Consider the following 24,643-nt stretch of genomic DNA (forward strand, 5'->3'; position numbering starts at 1 on the left):
TGGAGGGTTACCCTTGAACAAGCTCAACAAGGATTAGGGGACCGGCCGGCTCTGATACTCGAAGTCAGAACAATCAAGGAGGAGACTAAAAAATCCCTCGACCCTGAGTTTGAGGACTCCGAGCGAACAATTTTAGAGAAACTCCGACTCCAGTCATATCGGGTAGATCAAGACCCGCACTAGCCTTTATTTTGTTTTAGCTTTCTTTACATTATGGAAAGTTCGGTTATAAAACCCTTCGTATATGGAATGTGCATTTTCCTTTTAATTGTCTCTTTATTCATTTATCCGAATGCTTGTTATGACTTTTGCCTTATCGCTTATCTCGTTAAAGAACAAATCAAAAGCTCGGAGTCATTTTTATAGCCTGTGCCTATGTGTTGGGTTTTCCCTCCATTCGGTACATTTTTATCCGAGGATTTGATTGAATGATTTGCCCGTGGGACTTATATATGCTTTGTGAATTCAGACGTCTCCGAACCACGTTAGGCATTTTAGGGCCGATGTCTTCTGACCGCTTACTTATCATAGATTAGGTTCGAACACCTGAATCCCTGCCTTGTCAAATTTTAATATGGCAGTCCCCATTCGAGGGTGTTAAAAGATTTTGTCTTAGTTCAACGCGACCTTGTTGCCATTGTCGAATTTCGACGGTAGTCCCCGGTGTAGGGTATTTCGATAAAATGATGCCGAATTTCAGCGGTAATCCTCGGTGTAGGGTGTTTAATAAGAAGACACATCCAAAATGAATTTTTTATAATCTTCTTTATATTGCAAGTATTTGCACATACATGATATGAAGACTTCATCAGTTTCCTTCTGTTTTTGCCGTAGCAAATACTAAGTGAACACGATTCGTTCTGATCGTTTGGTCGTTACATCGAAACCTAATACAAAAGGTCTGGGTTTGGATAAATGTGAGAAATATAAAATTTCGACACTTCTCCGGGGTAGCATCTAACAACGTTCATCTGCTTTGTTGAGCTGCTCATTTTCTATTTTTTCGGGATAAGCCTCTATGTGGGTATGATAGTCCCTTAGTGTTTACCCAATCTGCATGATCGGGTAAGCATTATCAAGTCCTCACTCGAGTGGTATACCCCGTGTTCCCGGATACTTACCCTCGATTTCATCAACTAACAAGTCCCTTAGCCTCTATGTTGTACTTGTTGCCTCATTAAAAATCTTGTCGGAAAACCCACTTCGGGACAAAACCGTACAAAGGAAAAGAGTGCAACACGCATTTTTAGACCTAACTTCATCCAGTACTCGACTCTCTGCAAAAAGAAGACAGATTAATAAAAAATGATCACAAGGGTAAGCATCCATACCTTAGCAGTAGTATCTCTTCAAATGAGCCATATTTTAGTTATTGCACAACCGTTGTCCGTCCATGGATTTCAGCTAGTATGACCCTTTGCCCGTTATTTCTATTATCTTGTACGGCTCTTCCCTGTTTGGACCCAAATTTCCGTCGTTGGGATTCTTGCTGTTCAAAGTAACTTTCCGAAGCACCAAGTTCCTAACTTAGAAACGTAAAAAATTAGCCCTCCGGTTGTAGTACCTTTCCATTCTCTGTTTCTGGGCTGCAATAAGGACCAACGCATTTTCGTGAAGTTCATCCGCGAGGTTAAGTTTTATGGCCATGGCCTCCTCATTTGACCCACCAGTGGCGTATCTGAATCGGAGGCTCGGTTCACCAACTTCTACTGGGATGAGGGCTTCGGCCCCGTAGACCAACGAGAAAGGCGTTTCTCCCGTGCTTGAGTTTGATGTGGTTCTGTAAACCCACAATACTTCCGGTAGAACTTCCCTCCAGTGATACTTCGATGTTTCAAGTCTATTCCTTAGATTTTGAATTATTGTTTTGTTCATGGATTCTTCCTGTCCATTTGCACTTTGGTGATACGGAGTTGATACAATTTTCTTGATCTTTAACCCTTCGAAAAAATTATTGACCTTGCTGCCAACGAACTGAGGATCTTTATCACAAGTTATTTCTATCGGGATTCCGAAATGACAAATAATGTGGTCCCATATGAAGTCAATAACCTCCTTTTCTCTAATCTTCTCGAAAGCCTACGCTTCAACCCATTTGGAGAAATAGCCAGTCCTAAACAAAAAAAAACGGGTCTTACCTCGTGCCCATGGCAAAGGACCAACAATGTTCATTCCTCATTTCATAAAAGGCCAAGGTGATATCACCGGATGTACCAACTCCCCGAGTTGATGGATCATCGGGGCATGCCTTTGACAACCATCACATTTCCGGACTAAATTCTTTGAATCCTCCTCCATCCGGTTCCAGTAATAACCGGCTCTGATAATTTTTCGAACTAAGACGTCTGCACCGGAGTGATTATCGCAGGTGCCCTCGTGGACTTTTCTTATCACATAATCGGTTTCTCCGGGACCCAAACACTTGGCCAGGGGTCCGAAGAAACATCGTCGATACAATTGACCGTCTATTAAACAGAAACGTGCTGCTTTTGTCCTCAACGACCATGATTCTTTTGGGTCACCCAGGAGCTTCTCATCTTGCAAGTATTAGATGTATTTTTTGCGCCAATCCCAAGTTAGACCTATCGTGTTTATTTCAGAATGCCCGTTTTCTACAGCCGAATTCATCAACTGCACTATAGTACCGGGGTTGATTTCCTCCCCTTCGACTGAAGAGCCCAAATTGGCCAATGCGTCGACTTCGTTATTCTGCTCCCTGGGTACATACTGCACGGTCCATTCTTTAAACCGGTGTAGTATCACTTGGGTTTTCTCCAGATACTGTTGCATTCGTTCATCCTTAACCTCGAAGACGCCATTTACTTGGTTAACGACTAAGAGAGAGTCGCATTTTGCTTCGATTCTTTTGGCTCTCATACTCTGAGCTAATTCCAAACCTAAAATCATAGCCTCATACTCGGCTTCATTGTTAGTCAATTTAATAGTTCTAATCGACTGTCTAATGGCATCCCCCGCGGGGGTTTTAAGGATGATGCCTAGCCCGAAACCTTTTAGGTTCGAGGCCCCGTCCGTATGTAAAGACCAAATACCCGAAGCCTTTCCCGAGGTTAGCAAAAGCTCTTTCTCAACTTCGGGGATCGTAGCGAGGTTAAAATCTGTCACAAAATCGGCCAAGATTTGAGACTTAATGGCCGTCCTAGGTTTATATTCAATATCATATCCGCTAATCTCTACGGCCCATTTAGTCAGTCTACCCGACAATTTCGGTTTATGCATGACATTCTCTAGAGGATAAGTAGTTACTACGCATATCGGATGGCATTAAAAGTAAGGTTTGAGCGTTCTTGAAGCACTTACCAATGCCAAAGCTAACTTGTCGAAGTGGCGATAACAGGTCTCCGCATCCTCTAAAGTCCTACTTACATAATATATAGGAAATTGCGTACTTGATTCTTCTCGGACCAAAACACCACTTACCGCTACCTCGGATACGATAAGGTAGAGAAACAACTGCTCGTCTGCCTTCGGTGTGCGCAGCAAAGGCGGGCTGGACAAGTATATTTTCAATTCCTGCAAAGTTCTTTGGCATTTCGGTGTCCAAACAAAGTCATTCCTCTTCCTTAATAAGGAGAAGAAACGGTGACTTTTATCCAAAGACCTCGAAATGAAACGGCTCAGTGTTGCTATCCTTCTGGTGAGCCTCTGCACTCCTTTGACGTTATTCACCACCTCAATCTCCTCGATTTTGTACGAGTTGATTTCAATCCCCCGGTTCGACACCATGAAACCCAAGAACTTGCCAGATCGGACACCGAAGGCATATTTCTCCGGGTTAAGCTTCATGTTGTATTTATGGAGTACATCAAAGGTCTCCTAAAAATGTTATAAATGGTCCTCTGTTTCCAGGGACTTGACTACCATGTCATCAATATAAATCTTCCATTGTTTTTCCTATCGGTTCTTCGAACATCCCATTAACTATGCGTTGATAAGTTACACCGGTATTTTTTAATCCGAAATGCATGATATTGTAACAGTAAGTCCCGTACCGGGTAATAAAAGATGTTGTCTCTTGATCCTCCAGGTGCATCCGGATTTGGTTGTATCCGGAGTAAGCATCGAGAAAACTTAACATCTCATGCCCGACTGTCGCATTGATCATTCTATCGATGTGAGGCATCAGAAATGAATCCTTTGGGCATGCTTTGTTTAAATCCTTATAGTCAACACGCATTCTAAAAACTTATTAAATTTCTTCAGCACCACCACTACGTTAGCTAGCCAGTCCAGGTATTTTACCTCCCGGATAGAGCTTACTTTTAAAAGCTTTGTTACCTTATCTTTTACGAAGGCATGTTTCGGCTCGCCATGGGCCTCCTTTTCTGTTTCACCGGGAGAAATCTTCCGTCAAGGCTGAGCTTGTGAGTCGTCGCTTCCGGTGGCACACCTGTCATATTTATATGGGACCACACGAAACAATCGGCATTAGCTTGAAGAAATTTAATTAACTTATTTCTGAGCTTCAAGGTTAACCCCGTACCTAGGTATACCTTTCTATATGGTAGATATTCGAACAAGATGACTTGCTCCAGCTCCTCCACGGTAGATTTGATTGCATCTGAATCATCCGGTAAGACGAACGATCTGGGTACGCCGAAATCATCCTCTTCATCCCCCAGGTCCGACCCCTTCTGCTCTGCTATCGAACCCGTACCCTTTAGTTGCTATTGGGTATCCTTTCCTCGGACTGACTCATCATCTTTTAGACCCAGTTTTTTGGGAAAGAGTGGCGTTTCTTCGATCGCGAACATCTTTCTTGTAGCGGGTTGTTCACCTCGGATGGTTTTTATCCCCTCCGGGGTCGGGAATTTCGACAGCTGATGTAGTGTTGATGGTACCGCCCTCATGCTATGAATCTATAGTCTACCAAGCAAAGCATTATACTTCATATCTCCTTCGATGACATAGAACACCGTCTACTGAATGGTGCCGTCAATATTGACCGGCAAAGAAATCTCCCCCTTCTTGGTTTCACTTGCCATATTGAACCCACTAACTACTCGGGCTACCGGTACAATCTGGTCGAGTAGCCTTAGTTGTTCAACCGCTCTCCACGGGATGATGTTGGCCGAGCTACCTGGGTCAATTAAAATACGTTTAACTTGTGATTTAAAAATAAGAATAGAAATTACCAGAGCATCATTGTGCGGTTGAATGATGGCTTCTGAATCCTCATTGCTGGAGGAGATGGAACCTTCGGGTACGAAATCCCGGCTGCGCTTCTCATGCACAATGGAAACCTTTGTTCGTTTCATCACCGACCCTCGGGGAGCATCTGTTCCCCCGATTATCATATTGATTATATGCTGAGGTTCCGCCGGTTCAGTCCGTTTGTGAGATTTTCTTTCTTTGTAGTGGCTTTTAGCTCGTTCACTCAGGAATTCTCGAAGGTGGTCATTCTTCAATAAGCGAGCCACCTCCTCTCTTAGTTGGCGACAGTCCTCAGTTCTGTGCCAATGGGTTCCATGATACTCACGCATCACGCTCGGGTCCCGTTAACCCGGGTCTGATCCTAACAGCCTCGGCCATCTGGCCTCCGTGATTCGGCCGATAGCCGAGATGAGGTCCGAAGTGTTAATATTGAAGTTGTACTCCGATATCCTCAGCAAGTATTTGTTGCTAGCCGAGATTTCGGCATCACTCCTAAATGAGAGGCCTCGACTATTTGTCCGGTGTTCGGCTCGTTTATCGCCCCTGCTCAAAAAGTGACTGGGAACAACCCTTGATTTTTTTTACCTGAAGCTCGACTTTTCCGAATGAGAGTATAGCCGATACCTTTCCCTCGATGGTCGCGTCTACAGTTCGTAATTTTTCCTTGACCTCTCAGAGCTTTTGCTCATATTTATGGGTCCCGGGGGAAGTTCGAGTTGGTCATCCTCTACCCGAATCTTTGATTCATATCTGTTATGGACATCTGTCGAGGTCACAACCTCGTATTCCAACAAGTTTTATTTCAGTTTGAATGAGGTCGTCGAACTCCGAGGATTAAGCCCTTTGGTAAAAGCTTGTGCAGCCCATTCCTCCAGAACCGGAGGGAGCTCCATCTGTTCCCTTTGGAAATGATTGACAAATTAACATAACAACTCATCATCCCTTTGGGCTATACGAAAAACGTCTGCCTTCCGGGCCTGCATCTTTTTAACTCCAGCATGGGCTTTTATGAACGCATCCGCAAGCATTTAGAAAGAAGTGATTGAATGCTCGGGCAGATGGTCGTACCAAGTCAGTGCTCCTTTCGATAGAGTTTTCCCAAACTTTTTTAACAATGCAGACTCAATTTCATCCTCTTCGACGTCTGGATATCCGGCATTTTAAACCTTTTCAGGATCAACTTCGGGGCTGCACTTGGAGGGAAAGGCCTTTGGATGTACTTCTTTGAATTCGGCCCCTTTAGGATCTGCGGAGCCCTCTGGATCTGATCCACCCGAGAGTTATATGTTTCCACCATCTTCTCAGTTAGGTCTACCCGTTTTTCCAAGGTTTCGAGCATTCTCAAAACTTCTGTGGATGAACCGGCTCCCGATCCATTACTCTCGACTATCCGTGTTTCGTCCCTTCTAGGTTCGGCATCGCCTTTTGACCTTTCCGGGGCTGCTTTATCATTTTTACTTTGCAGCTGAGCTGTTGCGATTCCCTGTTCGGCGATGGCGGTTCCATGTTCCTGCAACATTTTAAAAATTAAACATAAGTTAATCTCATTCGGGGTATCCGGTGTTTTTCGGCCTCGTGCCCGGGATAAAGTAACTGAATTATGAGTATTTAAGGGATCAGTGTCCGGTTGGGTGGCATTCTCCTAATTCACGGTGTTCGGCCGGTTGAGGCCTTCCCTCGAATCAACAGAGTTTGGGTCGATTGGATCAGCTGGTAGGTTCTGTAACCCACTGTTTTCATTTTCGGCCACAATCTCGTTGTTGTTAACATGACCAGACTGTCCGCTACTCGCCATTTGTCAGTTTATTGATAGAAATTAGGAGAAGATTCTATAATCAAACGGGTATAAGGTAGAAGCCAAGATTAAAAGACCACTATTATCCTAGCCCCACGGTGGGCGCCAAACTGTTTACCCCAAAATTAGGTGACAATTAAATTTTTAAGTAAGGTATAGGATATGTGGATAAATTTTAACCTACTTTTGATTGATGTGAATTATGTGTAGGTTCGTCTGCTATAATGCTATATGTGTGTGTGTGTCAATCTAAAATACTTATGTATATGTATATATGATAATATATTGTATTGACTGGATAAACAGAGCTAAAGAACACTGTAGATCCGGACTAAAAATCCGAGAGAGAGAGATAGAGAGAGCTTCAATATAAATTTCTATTACAATGTTCTAGATCTCAAAAAGTCAACCCCTAAAAGTAGGGAAATGTTCTCTATTTATAGTTTTGTCTCATGGGCCTTACATACAATACAAAGCCCTTTTAGAATAGAGAAAACCCTAAAAGGATAAGGTAGGGCCGTACAGTCTGACACCCGTACGGTTGTCAGTCAAAATGACAGAACGGTCTTGACGCGTGGCAGTTTTGCAACTGGTTAACCGGACCAACGGCCACGTTCATTTCGGACATGAAGAAACAGGACTAACGGCCATGAGAACTTGACTTTGGAGAAACCGGACTAACGGCAACGCTGAGTTTGATCCAGAGACACCGGATCAATAGAGTTACTTCTCTTTTCTCGGATCAGCCACATCCGGTGCAATCCCCCCGGTCTGAAGAAAAGACCGATCATATTCGTGCTCATTTGATCATACCCTCGGCCCCCGGTCTCACCGGTCTTGCATATATCCGATTTTTACCGTATACACTAGCTAATCCAAGTTTAATCTGAATCAGTGCGTTCTTGATGTTCGGTCATAAATTGCATATATTTAGCCATTGTTGCCTCACATTTTAATACTTTTAATTGTCTTTTGAGTATCAATTATAATTATTTTGTGCTTAATATTATATTTTTACTATATAGGAATAAAGCGGTGTAAACACGAAGAGATGTGGAGCAAAATCGAAAAAAAAGTTGGAGAAAAAGAAAAGAGGAAGAAAGAGAGGAGACAGGGAGGAGACAAAGAGTGGTGGTCTAATCATTAGGCAATCATTACCATAATGATTAGACTTTATATATGAATTGGTAAATTGAAGAATTGCTCTTTATAAATGAATTGGTAGATTGAAGAATTGCCCAGTTCGCAGCTGGTAATGTGCTGATCACGCGTCGCACGTCTGACGCGGGATTTGATTTTTAAAAGCCCAGGCTTTTTGGTACCCTATAAATACATATCCTACACAGTTTTTACATAACTTTGGGATAGCTTGAAACCCTTAGTTCATAACTTTGGAAGCCGTAGTTACAGAGTTTTATCTTCTCTTCTCTGTAATACTTATTTTTACAATTTTATTCGGATGATTTGTTGTTTTTCTTCCATGTCTATGTGGAGCTAAACTCTTTAGTTCTAAGGTTTTGACACAAACATGAAAGTTAACGTTTGATTATTGTTTCTATCTATTAAATTTTCATATTTCAGGGTTGCTTATTTACTCTTGTGCTTAATTGTTTAGTTACTTGATCACTAATTGAACACTATCTGTGGTGCGTGAATTGAACTTGAGAAAGGGAATTCACGTACGTAATAAGAATAAATAGAGTTTGTTCGATTTAATCATTTCTCTACCGAGGATAAGATATATCTTTTAGCCCTACTTAGTTGAATACGAAAAAATAAATACATTCTTATTACCTCTGACGACCATAGAGATATAGGCATTATAGTAGCATCTACATGCTTGTGAGTAGTTCGAGAGACTATCATAAAGTTATAATTAACCTATCAACTAGTAACCCATAAGTAGAACGATTTGAAGACTCAACTGGATTGTTAGTCGTCATAGCCCTAGATCTATCTCTTCTCCGATAAAAATCTGTTCTTTCTTGGTTGAAGTTCATTATTTATTTATTTTATTTTTATTTAGTTTATAAATATAAATTTAAATTTTATTTCTTTTTTAGATAATTAGCATCAGTTTAATTTAGTAAATAGTTAATCATAAGTCCCCGTGGATACGATATTTGAACTTTAAAATCCTATATTACTTGTACAACCGCGTATACTTGCGTGTGTGTTTGGAAGCAAGAGTTCTGCTCTTTATATTTGTGAAAACGGAAAAGGTCCAAAAATACCCCTGAACTATTGAAAAAGACTCATAAATACCCTCCTTCCACCTTTTGGTCTAAAAATACCCTTAAAGTTTGTTTTTGGCTCAAATATACCCCTCAAACTAACAAAGTTAAAGTTAACTCTTTTAAAAAGCCAAATGGCATTTTGTGATTGGAACATATATTATTTAATTTAAAAATTAAAAAATATGAACAAAACTGATTTTTTTTTTGCATTTTGTGAATTAATCAACGAAATATGTTTTTTTTTTGCATTTCGTGAATAAAAAAACGAAATAGGAAATTATAATTTTTTTTTGCATTTCGTGTATTGAAAAATGAAATAGGATAAATTAATTTTGTTCATATAAAAACAAAATTGGAAAATATATTTTGTCCAATTTTCCAATTTCGTTTTTATATGAACGAAAATAATTTTTTTTTATCCTATTTCATTTTTTAATACACGAAATGCAAAAAAAAATTATAATTTCCTATTTCGTTTTTTTATTCACGAAATGCAAAAAAAAAAACATATTTCGTTGATTAATTCACGAAATGCAAAAAAAAAAAAAACAGTTTCGTTCATATTTTTAAATTTTTTAGTTTTTAATTTTTAAGTTTCCACACAATTTTTTTAAAAAAAAATATGTAAATTACGGAATTTTATTATTGGAAATTTTTTTTTTAAATCTGGAATTTTAAATTACTGGAAATTTATTATTGGCAATTTTTTTTTTTAAATTTGGATTTTTTTTTTAAATTACGGAATTTTATTATTGACCAATTACAAATTTTCATTTGGCTTTTTAAAAGAGTTAATTTTAACTTGTTAGTTTGAGGTGTATATTTGAGCCAAAAACAAACCTTAAGGGTATTTTTAGACCTAAAAGGTGGATGGAAGGGTATTTTTAGACCAAAAGGTGAAAGGAGGGTATTTATGAATCTTTTTCAATAATTCAGGGGTATTTTTGGACCTTTTCCGTTGTGAAAATCCTTTTCTCAAAGTGTACACACATATATAGTCCCAGCTAGGCACAGTAAATTTCATCGAATTCGCTACATCTGCTCTAGATCCACCACGGTTTTTTCCACGCCCCAGGGACATCGAATTCAGCTATTGCATCGTTTTATTTTCAAGCTTCCGAACGCGAGTATATCTCCTCCTTACTAATTAATGCATTACAAATTCTTTTGTACTGCATTTTTCACTGTTATATAAACTAAACGGAGACCTTGTTTTTGCCATCTATAAGAAAAAAAAACTTCCAAAGAGATCATTTTTAGTGCATACACACAGAATCAGATTTTGAAGTTTATGGATACCTATAGCAATATCAAGTTAGCTACAATAAAAAGCCAAACAAATCCAGATGAAGTCAAGTTTTTGCTCATTTTTTGTTTTGTTGTTGATATTTTAGCTTTAACTCATTGATTAAGGATTAAGAGACTTAGTAAATTTAATTAGTACCAAAAACCCCAAGCATTGTGGTTTTCTATCGATTCTTTATCAATGGCCCACTCTTTCTTTGAACTTGTCAATGATCTAACTTAAAGATATGAACCTAGTGTCATAAAGAGAGGGATAGTTCAAACGTAAATCAATATTTAATAGATATATTTAGTGAATTTAATACAAAAACATGATTTGGAACCCAAAGCTTTCAGGCTAGATCCACGTCTGCGTATACAACACGGTTAGATAAAATTTCAAATTTTAGCTAAGAAATAAATATAAATCAACGTTAATAGGAGAATTGAGTGATACAAGAGAGACTCTTTACCGAGTTCATCCTTTCTCGTTGCCGAGCCTCTCCTCTGCCTCGAAAGATATAGGGGAAGAGTTTTGCTGATGCAAAAATCGTGATATTCAACCAGAAATAATACTACGTAATTAATGATAATCATACCGATATTTGGAGTTCTGTAACAAATCCCTGAACTGGACGCACAAACTACGTTCAGATACGTCACCATATTAGTTTGCTAAAATCAAGCATATAATTAATACTTGCTATATATCAAGAGACATATTTGATACACTAAATACCACAGTAATTAAGCCACTGCTTTACAAAAGGAACAACAAAGTAGTTGCTTCACGAAGAGATACAATAAGAAATTAACTCGATATATGGGGCTATTCGAGTAACATTAATTAACCCAAATTGCTTGGAAGATGAAAGTAAAACAAATAGCTAGCTGGTACATTAACTTGATTCCCCTTAGAGACTTGTACAGTAGTACCGCTGCATCAATTTTTCGAGAGATCATGTTTGCAACGATTGTCCCAATCGCAGGATCGACTTTTGACATTAGCCTGTGCGCCGATGCAACTACCGTATATGGGTGCTTTACATATCGTTGGTTTTTGAAGGGCTTTATAGTCAAGTGGTTCTTTACCGCCACCAGCTAGCAGCTTAGTGCTCGTTTCTGATTCCATGAAGAATTCGTCGCCATCTGCAAGGCATTCACCTATGTTCATCGTGCCATTGCATTCTAATACACCAGCACCACACGCAAATTTTTGCAGGTTTGTGGTTATCAAGAAGAAGAGGAGGAGGATTGTAGTGGACAATTGCCCGGTGAAGGTCTTGTACGTTTCTCTTCTCATCTCTCCCATGGTAGTAGTATTCCTTTTTTTAATTTGTTTTGTTTTCAAGAATTGATATGGAGTAACTAACCCGTTCTATTTTGGTGTTATTAAATAGCAGGTGCGAGCTGTGACAATTATTTCCCGCTCGCTAATGACGTTGGGATAAGAAATGAATGGATACCCGGCCTCTCTTACTACTTTAGTTGACTTGACGACGACTTTGTTATCCTAGTTTTAGGATTTAAATCTGATGTTTTCTTTTGAAGTAACCAATCCTTTATCTCTTTGGCGTTATTAAATACTTACCACATGCAAGCTGCTCCAATTATTGACGCTGGGATAATAAATGAATGGATACCCACCCCTTTGTTTGTACCATCACCTATGTCCTACTTCAAAAGTGAGAACCTCAGCATCCACCAGCCATGTCTACACGGGCGGAGCCACAGCCATTGAAGGGTGTTCATATGAACACCCTTCGTCGGAAAAAATTGTCGAATGCGTATGTTAAATATAGAACTTTGTGGATATATACTAGTAATGAACAACCTTGACATAGAAACGAAGGATAGCCTAGTGGCTAAGGGTGTGCAAACTATCGCTCACACATCCCCTGTCCTAAAATATGAACACCCTTCGTCGGAATCCTGGCTCCGCCCCTGCATGTCTATTAATCCCTCAACAACCTGTGGAGCCGTTTAATTCTAAGTATGGACTGTTATATTTGGATCTATACAAGTATTTATGATTGCCTCCGTCTATAGCCTGACAAAGTATACCTGTTTAACTTTTGACCCATGGGCCTTGGAATAGTTTGACATTTTAACACAATTTTAGTACAACATCTTTGAATACATCATTCAATTTAACTTACAGGAGAATGATGAAACGAATATGAGGGATTCACATGGAAAGGTTAAATTTATGTCCAATTCCAAATGGTTACACTTACGAGTCTCGACAAAAAATTGCTAATGAGTAACCAATTTTTTTAGTTTAATAAAACTATCCCTCACGGAAAGGTTAAATTTATGTCCAATTCCAAATGGTTACACTAACGAGTCTCGACAAAAAATTGCTAATGAGTAACCATTTTTTTTAGTTTAATAAAACTATTACTCATTCGGACATTAAACACATTTGTGCTTACTTTTGACACATTATGGACCTTTTTTGACATAAACTTGTATTTCGCGGAAAGAATCTTTTGTTTTCCAGTCTGAAACCAATCTTTTGGCATCAAGAGTATATGCAAACACAAAAAATGAAATTAGACAAATGACTCGGAGAAAATCAACTGACCATATCCACCACAGAACTGCCTTAAGGAAGCCTCTGAAAATTAACAGTCTTTAACCCAGGTAAAGCATAATAGACCCTAGAAGGAATAACTCTTGCTCGGGATATCCTAACAAGTGAAATTGTAGGACAAAAAGTTTAACTATTTCCAAATACTGGAATCAACTTAATAGTACAAAGTAAAAACCGTCATCACATAGAAATACAGCCCGAAACCTTGATGAACCAAAAAAAAAAAATTGCTACTTTTAAGTTAACAAATAGCATATCTTTGCCAGATTAAAAAAAATGACCAAAAATTTCATGCTGAAAGAGATGTGAGCCATTTCTCCCCCGTAGGCCCAATTAAATCCAATCTCTAAAATTAAAAAGAGACTGCCACAAAGAACCAAACTCAGCGGATCGCTAATCCTTGCATTGCCTGTGTGCTATCTTCTGTAATCTTGTTGGCTTGAACTGTGCTGATAACACCCGCAATGTTGCCCTGTAAAAAGTTTGACAATAATCAAAATCATACAAAGCATATGACCCATTACAAATTACAAATACGAATGAAAACGAACAGATTATTATTAGCGCTAGGTTGGAAGGGGGAAAAAAATATCACCCTCCAAGTCACTAGTTTCGTGCGGAGCTCTTGCCACTGATGCTGTCCAAACACACGCTCAGTACATCGGCTGCACAATGACACAACCAACGAACAATTGATACACGTAACAAATCACAGGAATAAAACTAACAGAATTCTCCAGCTGAAGCAGAAGAGACAGTAACGGAAGGCCGACTACAGAAAGCACACCTCACAATTACTAATTGATTCATTTGATCAATCTTGCAGTCAAGTAACTTAGCTGTAATTGCCTTAACAACCCAAGATTCTACCTCAGTGTCATCAATCTGAGAAGAGCCAAAGACCAAATGAGCTACATGCAGAAGAGAAACATACACAAACAAATAAGACGAGAAATGTACCCGCAATGCCTCCTTGATGACAGAATAAGGAATTTGACTAGATTCATTCAAGCCAAGATCTACCAACGACATCAACCTCATCTTCGATATACAGTCATCATGGACAAGTCCTATAACATTAACCAGAAGTTTCAGGTCATATAGCCCTTCCAAATTAAAGGCTTGATCCATACAAAGGTAAGACACTACTACCATAGCTCTTTAATAATGCTGAATTTGCTGCCTCAAAATCCAAGTAAGCATCCAGCCTCTGAGTGAGAAAGATCTTCAGAAGTTGATATACTGGAGCAAATTTAGCATCTTTCTCCAACTGGGCTATAGCAGGCATATCAAGCAAGTCACACTGCCATATTGAAAAGACAGAAGTCAACTATGGAACATAAGTACACATAAGGCACACTCTTTCATTGTTTCACTTCTTCAATTCTTTTCTAATGTCTCACTTCTTCAATTATTTTCTAATAGGTCTTCAATCTGAAAATATAGTGGTCTACTTTACAGTACCCTCCATAAGCTTCACTTCCACTCACAGCAGCCAAGCAGTTGCCAAAAAAATTAACATTGTAACCTACTAGCCATGTCATTCTGCTTATACTGCCAAGCACAAAGTTTAATGTGTTACGTGGAATGGTGATACCACAGAACACAATTACATTAACATGACATCAAATGTCAGCGAGAAAGCATGGAATACTGAGAATTTAAAATGAAACCATCGGATCAGTTAATTGACAACCCAATCACTGATCTAAACAACAGGATGTCAGACTTCTGTCCACATATAAGGTGCCTTGATGAATTCAATTAACGTGGGCAGTTTTGCTTTTGTGTTTTTATATTTGGATAAGTCTACATGTGCTGTTTTCGAAATTTAAGAGTGAATCACAAACCTATTGTCCATTTCAGTTACTTGTAGTGAGAGTTTATTTTAATATAGAAATACCTTAAACATATCAGATGATCTGACAAAATCGATAATTGCGCAGGCAGCTTCTTCCTTGGCCTCATTCATAGTAGAAGCATCTTCAGCCGAAAAGGTTTCCAGATACTTTGTTAGAAACATGAAAGAATCTTTTGTAGAGCTGCAAATATGCACGAGTATGAGAAAAAGGCATCGTCATCACATATGGTCCCAAAACAGAAGTCCCTCCCTTCTTACCCCTTGTTTTCCTTCAAAACATTGGAGACTGCAAGAAAGAGCTCTCTCTGATCTTTGACTCCAAGATTCCATTCCTTCAAGAAGCTATCCATCTTTTTGACCGATGGCAAAATATGTTCAGTGACCTTTCCATGAATGGCCAAATTAAGGGACTTCAAGTAAACGAAGAAACGGCTGTATGGATTCTCCAACAGGTTATAGAGATTGAAGAAGCTGAAAAGAGAGAAAAAATGTGATGAGACAGTAGAAAAAGTTGAAGAAATCAAAGTGATTAACACAAAGTGAGATACATTTTCAAGCGCAATGCGGGTTTATCGTTGGGTTGTTGAATGATTTTAGTGGACATGAGCTGTGCCATCTCATGTACTTGGTCCAAGCTCTCAGGTTTCTTGACGAGGTTGCAAATGATAGTGAAAATGCACTCAAGATCTGAGCAGAAGCCAATTAAAACATATTAGGTAACCACGAAAGCCCAAAAACAAAGATGGGGAAAATAGAAGAGAGAAAAACATAAGATGACAATTGGCAATAACTGGCTAAAATATCAGACAATCAAAGCATAGCTTTTACATGGATGAAAGAAGAAAAAAAACGAGTCTGGAAAAGTCCAGGAGGTATCATTTAACAGCAGCTGATTAGAATGAGGCACAAATGCAGTTTTACCTTTTTCAGAAGCTTTAGAAAATATTAAATCTGCAGAAGTGAGCATCAATGAAGCCAAATCCAACCATCTTCCTTCAATCATGCATTCCTGGGCCTCGACACACAATCTGTTAACTTGAGGCTCTGCAATCTGTAAATGGATCACTGATTTAGAACTTGTACAATGACCAAAAATGTCTAATAAAAAAAATCTTTCACCAATCAATATTGTATAATATTCCAGAAAGCCCTTACTGAACCACATGAGTTTTTCTGTTTATGCACCCACAAAATAAGTAGTTTGACTAGATTCATATAAGATTGTATAAAGAATAACACATGACTCTGCATTTGGCATCAGCTTGGGTTTTTTTTTTTTTTTTGTAAGGAGTTTTTTGGGTCTTTTAAACACTATCTTTTACATTTACCTCTTTTTCCCTTTTCTTGTTTGTTAGTCATCAAGAGACTCCGTGTATTTCCACTTAAGAAAGTTCTTCCAAGTCCAAGATGTGCCTCTTGAATTCGTTATTGAGTCTTTTTAAATAAGCGTAAAATCTTGAAGTACAAGTGACGGACGGTTCGAAACTCGGTAGATAATGAGTCCACCCCAATACCCTTCTCCACTTACATACCATGTTTTTGTTTGCGACAAGATTCAACCCATAAATCACGTGTTGTGCTCTTATGACCCAACGAAAGCCCTGGAGGCTGAATTTGTAATTGAGTCTTCCTAACTATATTTACCAGACTAATGGAGATTTAGCAATTTTTTCGTGTGTGTTGTTGCACTTGATAACCTTTCCAATAAATCCAGTGAGATGGGAATAAAATATGAACATAGACTCCTGATAAGCATGTGATTGAGGGGATAGCAGAAGCACATAACTGCTGGGAAAATGAGAAGGGACATTGTTTTACCTATGTAAACCCCTAAAATTTATTATGGAAGAAGTTACCCGCATGCTTTGACAACAATGACTCACTACAAATGTTCAAAAGCTTCCAATATATCTGAACTCTAATAGGGACAAACATAGCTGGCAAAATTAAACTGGCATAAATCCTTGCAAAAGAGCAGGTTTGGAATGAGGAGAAACTACACCTTTCGCAGCGGCCGTTACCAAGAGATAGAAGTGTTCTTTGAGATCTGATTCATTACCGAGTGTTTTATAGTTTCCCTTATCAGTGTTATTATTATTACTCTCCTACTGTCCTATTCTTCGGTTTTATTATTACTTGCTGTTTCCTTTGCTTCGGTTACTGTAACATTTGTTGTTGCTACTGTTCTCTTCTCCTTTAATTTTTAGGATGGATTTTTCCGTACTGTATTTTCTTTCTATACTTGATTTTGATATGCAGCCGGGGTATACTAGAAACAACCTCTCTACCTTCACAAGGTAGGGATAAGGCCTGCGTACACTTTATCTCTCTCCCAGACCCCAGCTGTGGGATTACACTGGGTATGTTGTTGCTGCTGCTGCTGCTGTTGTTGTTGGGCATCCTCTATAGCAATTTCATATGCAGTTGGTTAATTGAGGAGTTTAGCAATTTCATATCCATATATAAACTCTTCAATAAAATTCTTATGAACCCTCTATATCCATTCCGCATAGTTTGATGGGAGAACAATAAATAAACTTGTACCTCATTACCAAACTACTCCTGCTCGTCTATATAGATTTGCCTCTATTCTGTTCAATTTCATTCCATATCTAAGATAATACCAATGACTAAAGACAATCAAGAGGATTGGCAGGCAAGCCGAGTGAATATTCTTAAGAGTAAACATCAAACACTTTTGTTAAGAAAAAATCAAATTTATCGTAAATTTAAGTAAAAGAGAAGGTAAAAAGAAAAAGAGAATACCTCGGGGCCGGCGTCAGCCCAGGACAACTCAGCCGTAAAACGGACGACGGAAAGCACGGGATCTTCCTCTGAAGTAGGGACCACCGTCGTCATTTTTCCCAACAGAGAGATTGAGAGAGTACAGCAAGCAATGCAGAGAGCTCTCTGGGTCCGAACAGAAGAATAAAACCCTAGATTGAGGATAAAGTTGGGAGTATACCCAATTGCACTAAGGGCCTCTTTGCAAAGCCACCTTCTAATTGGAATTGATGTAATTACTAGGTAGAAATTACACAGCTTAGTAATTATATAATATTATAATTAAAATAATCTGTTTATTTGTCATAATGTAATTATAAGTGAGTTATTTGATTGCACAAGTGTAATTACACAGTTAATTTAATTTAAAAATAAAATTTAATTAAAAATATTTGCCTTTATAAATAATATTAAATTAGTTATTTAATAATACATTGTTTCTTGAAAATATACTAATTAATAATTATATATTTATAACTAATATTGTTAAAAATAATTGTTATATATTCTTCAAATTAATAATATTTAAAAATAAAACTTAAAAGAAGACTTTTTTTGTGACAACGTCATAAATTGGATGTCTGGCAAAACAAAAATTATAAATATAATGCCATGACATTATTCAAATGTTTTACACAAAAAATCCATCAAATATAAGTGAAAAATAAACAACATGCAATGTGAAAGCAAATAACTTAAAATTAAAAATATAACCTAAATTCAAAATACAAAAGAAAAAGTTTAACTTAATACTCTTATGTCAAATTCCAACATTACACAAGTAAGTTCCAATGTAACTTAAGTAATTAATTCAAAAGAAAGGGAAATTATAAGTGTATAATCTCATTCACAACGAAATTCTACTTTAATAATGTCACTCGTTACATGTCAAGTTTGTTAATGACTCATTCTTTCCAATATTAAGAGGTGTAGTTTAAAAAATTAGAATAATAACACGGTTATACTAAATGAATAAAATAAAAAAATATGAGCAATTATATGGAATCACAAGAAGTAAATGTTGGGAATGAGACGAAAGGAAATGAAAAATAAATAATATAAAAAAATACATTTTAAAAGATAAAAATAATTAAAAAGTAAAAATGAAACGAAATTAAAATAATAGAAATAAAAAATAAATCAAAATCAAAAGAAATAAAAATAAATTACAATAAACAAAAAATGAAACAAACTAAAAAGTAACCCTGTAATTACAACCAATTCTTAACCTCCCTTGAGAATTGGAGAGTATAATTACACCAAATTCTCACTTAACTGTGTAATTACTTGATCAAACAAACAGATCAAACTGTGTAATTACACCTAATTCAAATTACCTCGGTGGCTTCCAAACAGGCCCTAAGGGCAATCTAGTAAAACTATTCTTCTTCAAAACCTTTTTTGATATAAAAAAAATAAAAAAAAAATAGGTGATGGTCAATATGCTTAAGTTCTTTGTTAAAATACAACCATTCCTAACTCAATTTGAACTTTCTATTAACAATAATTAAACTTATAGTTTTGTTATGTAGGACAATAGGAGTACTTTGTTTGGTCATTGGTGTAATAAATAAAAAATTCAATTACAGTAAATTTAAGGGAAAATACATTAAAACCCTCAACGTATAGCCAGATTAATTATGACGCACCCAGCCTTTACGGGCGATCTATTACCCCCAGTCTTAATTTTTCAGTATTTTAATACCATTTTCGACTGACGTGGCAAAAAAAATTATGGCGAGTGAAAAGGTCCAAACGAGATATTTTAATAAAAATTAAATTTTAAAAATTTATTTATATTTTATCCTCTCACCTACCCCACCCCTCTCTTTCACATTTCAATTGTTAAATGTAATTTATTTTTCTCTTTCTTTTTTTTTCTCCTCAATCACCGCCGCCACACCGCAGCAGCAGTGGTAAATATTATTATAATTATAATTAATAAAAGAAAAATCAAATGAAAAAAAGGAAAAGTGACAGTGCCGTGGCAGCAGCGTGGCACCAATGTGGCAGAGAGTGTGCAACTGACTTCAATTTTTTTTTTGCCATGTCAGTCAACAAAGGTAATCAACGAGTGGACTTGAAATCATAGATCCATTTTGTGATCCACGCGACTCAGACAACTAAAATACTGAAAAAATTAAGACTGGGGAGTAATAGGTCGCTCACAAAGGTTGGTGCGTCATAATTAATCTGGCTATACGTTGGGGGGAGGTTTAATGTATTTTCCCTAAATTTAAACACGCTTTATGAATAACCTGGAATGTAATTCTAATTATAAATTTTTCATGTATTAAGTTACCAAAATATATTGCATGTATTATAGGTGAAAGAATATTATGATATAATAAATTTTGCTTCTTAATTATTTACTCAGAAAAAAAAAATCACACCACAACTTTAATTATATCATATACCCTCGTCTTTCCTTTTTCTTCTTATTTTTCCCTAACTTGCTATTACCATATGAAAATCAAATGAAAACACAGGTATATTATAAGAAAGTAATATTAATTCTTTTCCCATGGTAGAAGGGCAATTAAGTCTTTTCCCTTTATTTTTATTTACGTAATATTTTTAGCTATTAAGGGTGATTTATAGTGCTTTTTAACAAGGCAGCAAGTTTGTGAGTGTGAGTAGGGTTTTTAATTCCGCCGCGCTTTGAGTCTGTCTCGTAGGCCAAAGTTGGTTGAGCAGAACCGAAAATGGTAAGCCAGTGCCATTTCTCCCTTGCCCCCCTATGTTTTTATAGTAATGGATATTTTTGATTTATGTGTTGTTTCAATTTCAGCCTTCACATAAGACATTCATGATAAAGAAGAAGCTGGCGAAGAAGCAGAGGCAAAACAGGCCTATTCCTTACTGGATCCGCATGCGTACTGACAACACCATCCGTTACAATGCTAAGCGTAGGCACTGGCGCCGCACCAAGCTCGGATTCTAAGGATCCATCTATTTTTCTGTTATGAGTAGTTTAGTTTTAATTTCCAGAATTAGGTCTTCAATTTTGGAGCTGTTATAACTATGATATCTGTGCAAGTTTTGCAACAAGTTTTACTGTGGTTTTGCTACTTAAGTTGAAATCAATTTTGGTTAATCGCATTTGGTTACTTTGGTGAAATGCTACAGCCTACAGGTTTGCAATGTTAGTACCTTAACTTGGATGCTTGTAAATCCATGTTACTTAGATAATAGTATCTACTAGGGAAATGCTACATGATTATCAAGCTAGTATGAATCATTCATGATTACTTGAAACGTGTTTTGTGCATTCTCTTCCATTTAATGTGACCTTCTGCTTGTTTCATGAGGTACTTGGCTTTCCTACTTGAGTTCTAGGATTTGTTTTCGTAGCCATGGAAACACGGCAAAACCCTTAAGCTTTTTGTTTTTTCCCCTTGTTTGATGCCATTAGCCCGAAGAAATGTTTACAATGTAAAATATTTTGAAATTTTGAAGAGATTTTGAAATTTTGAAGAGATTTACTTGATCGTTCATGGATTTTGCTTGGAAGTTGGATGAAGAGGTGTTAGAGATAACATGTCAATAATATTTTAGTGGTGATTTTGAGTATTAAAGGGCGACAACAATATTTTGTTCCGATCAATGAATTGGGCTTTGACATTCTTCAGAGATCAAGAATGCCTGTGAGGCTTGTAACAGTGTTCAGATCATCAGAGCTGTATAAGAATCACTTTGATGCAAACTGTCTTTACCTTGCTTTATGTTCAATTTCAAGTCGTTAAATTTCAACATTGTAGGAACAGTTGGTGATAAAGGAATAAAAGACAGTGTTTGTCCAAAAAACTAATAATTTTTGTGACGTTTATGAAAGATGAAAGTAAAGTATAATTGCTGCTGCCGAATTCAGTTTGGATTTTCATTCTAGACGACCTACACTGCAAAAGTTATAGTCTTGTGATCTACAGTGTCCTTGAAGAACAATATGAAAGTTGCTGATAAGAATGACATGTTTTTTCACTGTTGTTTACATACAGCAGCATGGTATGTGACATCTGCAATGGTAGTGTCCAACTTAATTAAAACGTCCTTATATCTGATGGTATCATTTCCACATTCAGATTAAACTAAAGAAGAAGTGTGTCTGTACTCCCATGATACATAAATAAGGGTAATGCATTCAGCACTTGCATAGCAGTTTGAATCCTGTGTCAATTAGACACCATTACAATTGTGAAAAAAGTTCCAAATTTGGAGTAAATGAAATCCATTCGTACTTTGAACATTTTTGGGAAAGCAAACTATTGAAACTTGATGTTAAGTGACATCACTTGCTGCTGCCATCACCAAATAAATACCCCAGGGAAGATCCACCACCAGGTGCTGCCTGGACCTTGGTTGAACGCCTTTCCTGCAATCATTCCAGGACAAAAATGGGTAATACTTAAAAATCGTCAAGCATCAGTCTTTCATCAGCAAGAAAATCAAAGCCTAAATGCAGACTGGTCATGCCTGTTGAGGCAATTAGCCACATCTTACAGTATACAGTATACTAAGTGACGACGCTTGAGAAGTTGAGTACTATGATCTCAAAACAAGATGCTTGTCAACAAAGAAAACTTATGCAGATACATGCACCGATGATAGAAGAATGGGCTCAAATTTTAGAAAAGCCGTGTGGTTAGTATAGCAGATTGTTGAAGATCTAAATTATAATTAAGTAAATGAAAGTGTGATCTCTTTAACAGCTTAAGCTTTTAGTGAGATCACACAATTCAATATAATATCAAAGCCATTCAATTCTCACTTATCAAAAAGATATTCATGCTCTCTATGAAAGTTTAAGCTTTAAGATGAAATAATTACGCAATTCAACATAAATATAAGTTTGCGAACTTTAAAAAGCACTCCAAGTTTAAGAAAATGGCAACAGGAAATAAGAAGTTGCTAGTTAACATACTGTTAGAAAGTTTCCGCAGTTCTGGCCATCAGCACGAAAATAGTTGTTTGTGTGGCTACTGTGAATGCCTGCTGGAACATTCTTTGTGTTATCCACAGGTTGTGAAACAGCAGCTGGCTTTGGGGCAGGCTCATTAGTTGGAGCCTTTTCCTGGTTGCGAGTAGTCTGAGAATTGTTAGCAGGCTCTCCACTTCCAAACAGGTAGCCCAAGGAACTCTGACCTCCCCCAGCACTCACTCCGCGACCCATCCGTAATGATTTGATTTCCGAACGAAAAAAACAAGTACTGCAAAATTTATCAAAAACATGTTTTTACAAATGTTATTTTGGAATTTAAGATGGACAACTAAGAATTGATTTAAACATTCTCTCTTGCTCTGAGGAGCATCAACAGCACATAAATCAAACAAGTTATCATCAGTACAAACTAGTCGAATATGAAAAGTAAAATAGAATTTGCTCATCAGCAAACATTAAACTGGAAAAAGGAGCAATTCAATAGTGTTTATAAAACTACACCAATTCTGCTCAGCTTAACTACACAATGACGTCTCTAAGCAAATTACAAGAATCTGTCTCCTTCATTCTCCTCTACTAACGGAGAGAGGTGGAGCCAGGATTTCAACTTTATGAGTTTTGAATTTTAGAACAACTTCTTCAAGTGCTAATAATTGGGTTCTAAATTTCAATGTGTACATATTTGATGAATTTTTAGAAACAAATATACTGTTTGACCAAAAGCTACTAGGTTTGGGCGAACTAGTAGCTATAATTCCGTGCAGCCATGATACTAGGGTTTGCAAATTATAGGCTTTGCATTGGAAATCATTCAACCCAAAATACTGTAGATCCATTGAGAGAAAGGGCTCTAAATGTCACAATTAGATAAACAGAGAATAAATATAAACAAAAAATTTATCATTTTCCCATGAAAAGAGCACAAGATCTAAATCACAACAACCCAGATCGACATATTCAAGAGATCAAAAGTTGTATTTACATTAAAAAAAAATAAAAAAACTCAGATTGAACAGATAAAATGAGCGTTAATATCTACAAAACACGGCCAGATATACAGCAATAAAGCAGGGAATGCTACAAAGAAAAAAATAGATTAAAAAACAAATGAAAACTCACATCAGCTAAAAAAAAAAGAAGATTAGAGAAATGGAATTTCTAATTTAAAGATTCTGAAAATGGAATCCATACCTTTGGTATCAATTACGAAGCCAGAGAGGGGCCGGTTGGGGGAAAAAGATTACGTTTAAATAGAGGTTTTAAATTGTGAATTTGAATGTTTAAAAGAATTGTAAAAATTTCAGGTCACCCCCTATATTTTGGATAGCATAACACTCACACCTCCTATACTATGGAATCTTACACAAATATAATGACACATCTTTCTGTTTTTCTAAAAACAGCTAACTCCCCAGGGCCCATTGCCCCATTTTCTAATTATAGTGTGTGTATATGTTTTTTTTTTTTTTTTTTTAAAGTATAGTTTAGAAACTATGAAATATGTACGCCCTTCATTTCAAATATTTGGTATCAATCACTTCTCTAGAGTTAATTTAATTAATATTCAAAGATAAATTAGATTTTATTACTTCAATTTATTAAAAGTTGGATATTCAAAAACTATACGAAAAAATACTATAAATTGTAATTTTTCTCATGTCAATACAATAAAAAATACATCTTAAAAATATTGGTCAAAATTTATACGATTTGACTCTTTAGAAACACAATGTGACAAGTATATTGGGATGGAATCTATATATAATATAAAGTTAGGCACAGACAAAGTGATGTAACACCTCTCTATGGCCATCATTCCTATTTATCCTTTTTCTCACTTTTTTGCATTTTTAAGTCATTCTTTTTATTTAATTATTGTTAAAAAATCCATAATTAATGAGGAAATTAAAGAATCTGTTAGTGGAAATTCCAAAAGTCATAGTTAGAAGTTACATCCACTACCGTTACTAAGAGT

The 24,643-nt window shown here is 36.9% G+C and overlaps 4 protein-coding genes across 5 annotated transcripts; 1 reads left to right on the top strand and 3 right to left on the bottom strand.

Moving 5' to 3' along the window:
- Positions 1–11,431: 11,431 nt before the first annotated feature.
- LOC132624736 (uncharacterized) lies at positions 11,432–11,800 on the bottom strand. Its single transcript, XM_060339467.1, has one exon. The coding sequence runs from the start codon at positions 11,798–11,800 to the stop codon at positions 11,432–11,434; it is 369 nt and encodes a 122-aa protein (XP_060195450.1).
- A 1,394-nt stretch (positions 11,801–13,194) lies between these two features.
- On the bottom strand, positions 13,195–17,918 carry LOC132622805 (uncharacterized). 2 transcript variants are annotated; one of them, XM_060337476.1, is made up of 10 exons: positions 17,712–17,918; positions 15,867–15,996; positions 15,494–15,632; positions 15,204–15,416; positions 14,988–15,126; positions 14,234–14,387; positions 14,045–14,154; positions 13,872–13,969; positions 13,680–13,749; positions 13,195–13,556 (listed from the first exon to the last, which is right to left on the bottom strand). In XM_060337476.1, the coding sequence occupies exons 1-10, from the start codon at positions 17,802–17,804 to the stop codon at positions 13,467–13,469; spliced, it is 1,236 nt and encodes a 411-aa protein (XP_060193459.1). In that variant the 5' UTR covers positions 17,805–17,918; the 3' UTR covers positions 13,195–13,466. The 2 variants fall into 2 exon arrangements, with proteins under 2 accessions (XP_060193459.1, XP_060193460.1); XM_060337477.1 differs by having other exon boundaries at positions 14,237–14,387; positions 17,712–17,917.
- A 2,365-nt stretch (positions 17,919–20,283) lies between these two features.
- LOC132622961 (large ribosomal subunit protein eL39x) lies at positions 20,284–20,850 on the top strand. The gene is made up of 2 exons (XM_060337652.1): positions 20,284–20,437; positions 20,521–20,850. The coding sequence occupies exons 1-2, from the start codon at positions 20,435–20,437 to the stop codon at positions 20,671–20,673; spliced, it is 156 nt and encodes a 51-aa protein (XP_060193635.1). The 5' UTR covers positions 20,284–20,434; the 3' UTR covers positions 20,674–20,850.
- Positions 20,851–21,848: 998 nt separating this feature from the next.
- Positions 21,849–24,014, bottom strand: LOC132622960 (protein SPIRAL1-like 3). Its single transcript, XM_060337651.1, has 3 exons — positions 23,860–24,014; positions 22,651–22,936; positions 21,849–22,101 (listed from the first exon to the last, which is right to left on the bottom strand). The coding sequence occupies exons 2-3, from the start codon at positions 22,897–22,899 to the stop codon at positions 22,018–22,020; spliced, it is 333 nt and encodes a 110-aa protein (XP_060193634.1). The 5' UTR covers positions 22,900–22,936; positions 23,860–24,014; the 3' UTR covers positions 21,849–22,017.
- Between the last annotated feature and the right edge of the window lie 629 nt (positions 24,015–24,643).

This window comes from Lycium barbarum, chromosome 12, assembly GCF_019175385.1.
Source record: "Lycium barbarum isolate Lr01 chromosome 12, ASM1917538v2, whole genome shotgun sequence".
In the NCBI taxonomy this organism is placed as follows: Eukaryota; Viridiplantae; Streptophyta; class Magnoliopsida; order Solanales; family Solanaceae; genus Lycium; species Lycium barbarum.

Coding starts and splice junctions, on each gene's coding strand:
- LOC132624736 (XM_060339467.1), bottom strand. CDS start 11,800: ATGGGAGAGATGAGAAGAGAAACGTACAAGACCTTCACCGGGCAATTG.
- LOC132622805 (XM_060337476.1), bottom strand. CDS start 17,804: ATGACGACGGTGGTCCCTACTTCAGAGGAAGATCCCGTGCTTTCCGTC. Junction 15,633..15,866: donor TTCTAAAGCTTCTGAAAAAG/GTAAAACTGCAT, acceptor GCTTCTGCTCAG/ATCTTGAGTGCATTTTCACT. Junction 15,127..15,203: donor GTTTTGAAGGAAAACAAGGG/GTAAGAAGGGAG, acceptor GCATATTTGCAG/CTCTACAAAAGATTCTTTCA.
- LOC132622960 (XM_060337651.1), bottom strand. CDS start 22,899: ATGGGTCGCGGAGTGAGTGCTGGGGGAGGTCAGAGTTCCTTGGGCTAC. Junction 22,102..22,650: donor ACTGCGGAAACTTTCTAACA/GTATGTTAACTA, acceptor GAATGATTGCAG/GAAAGGCGTTCAACCAAGGT.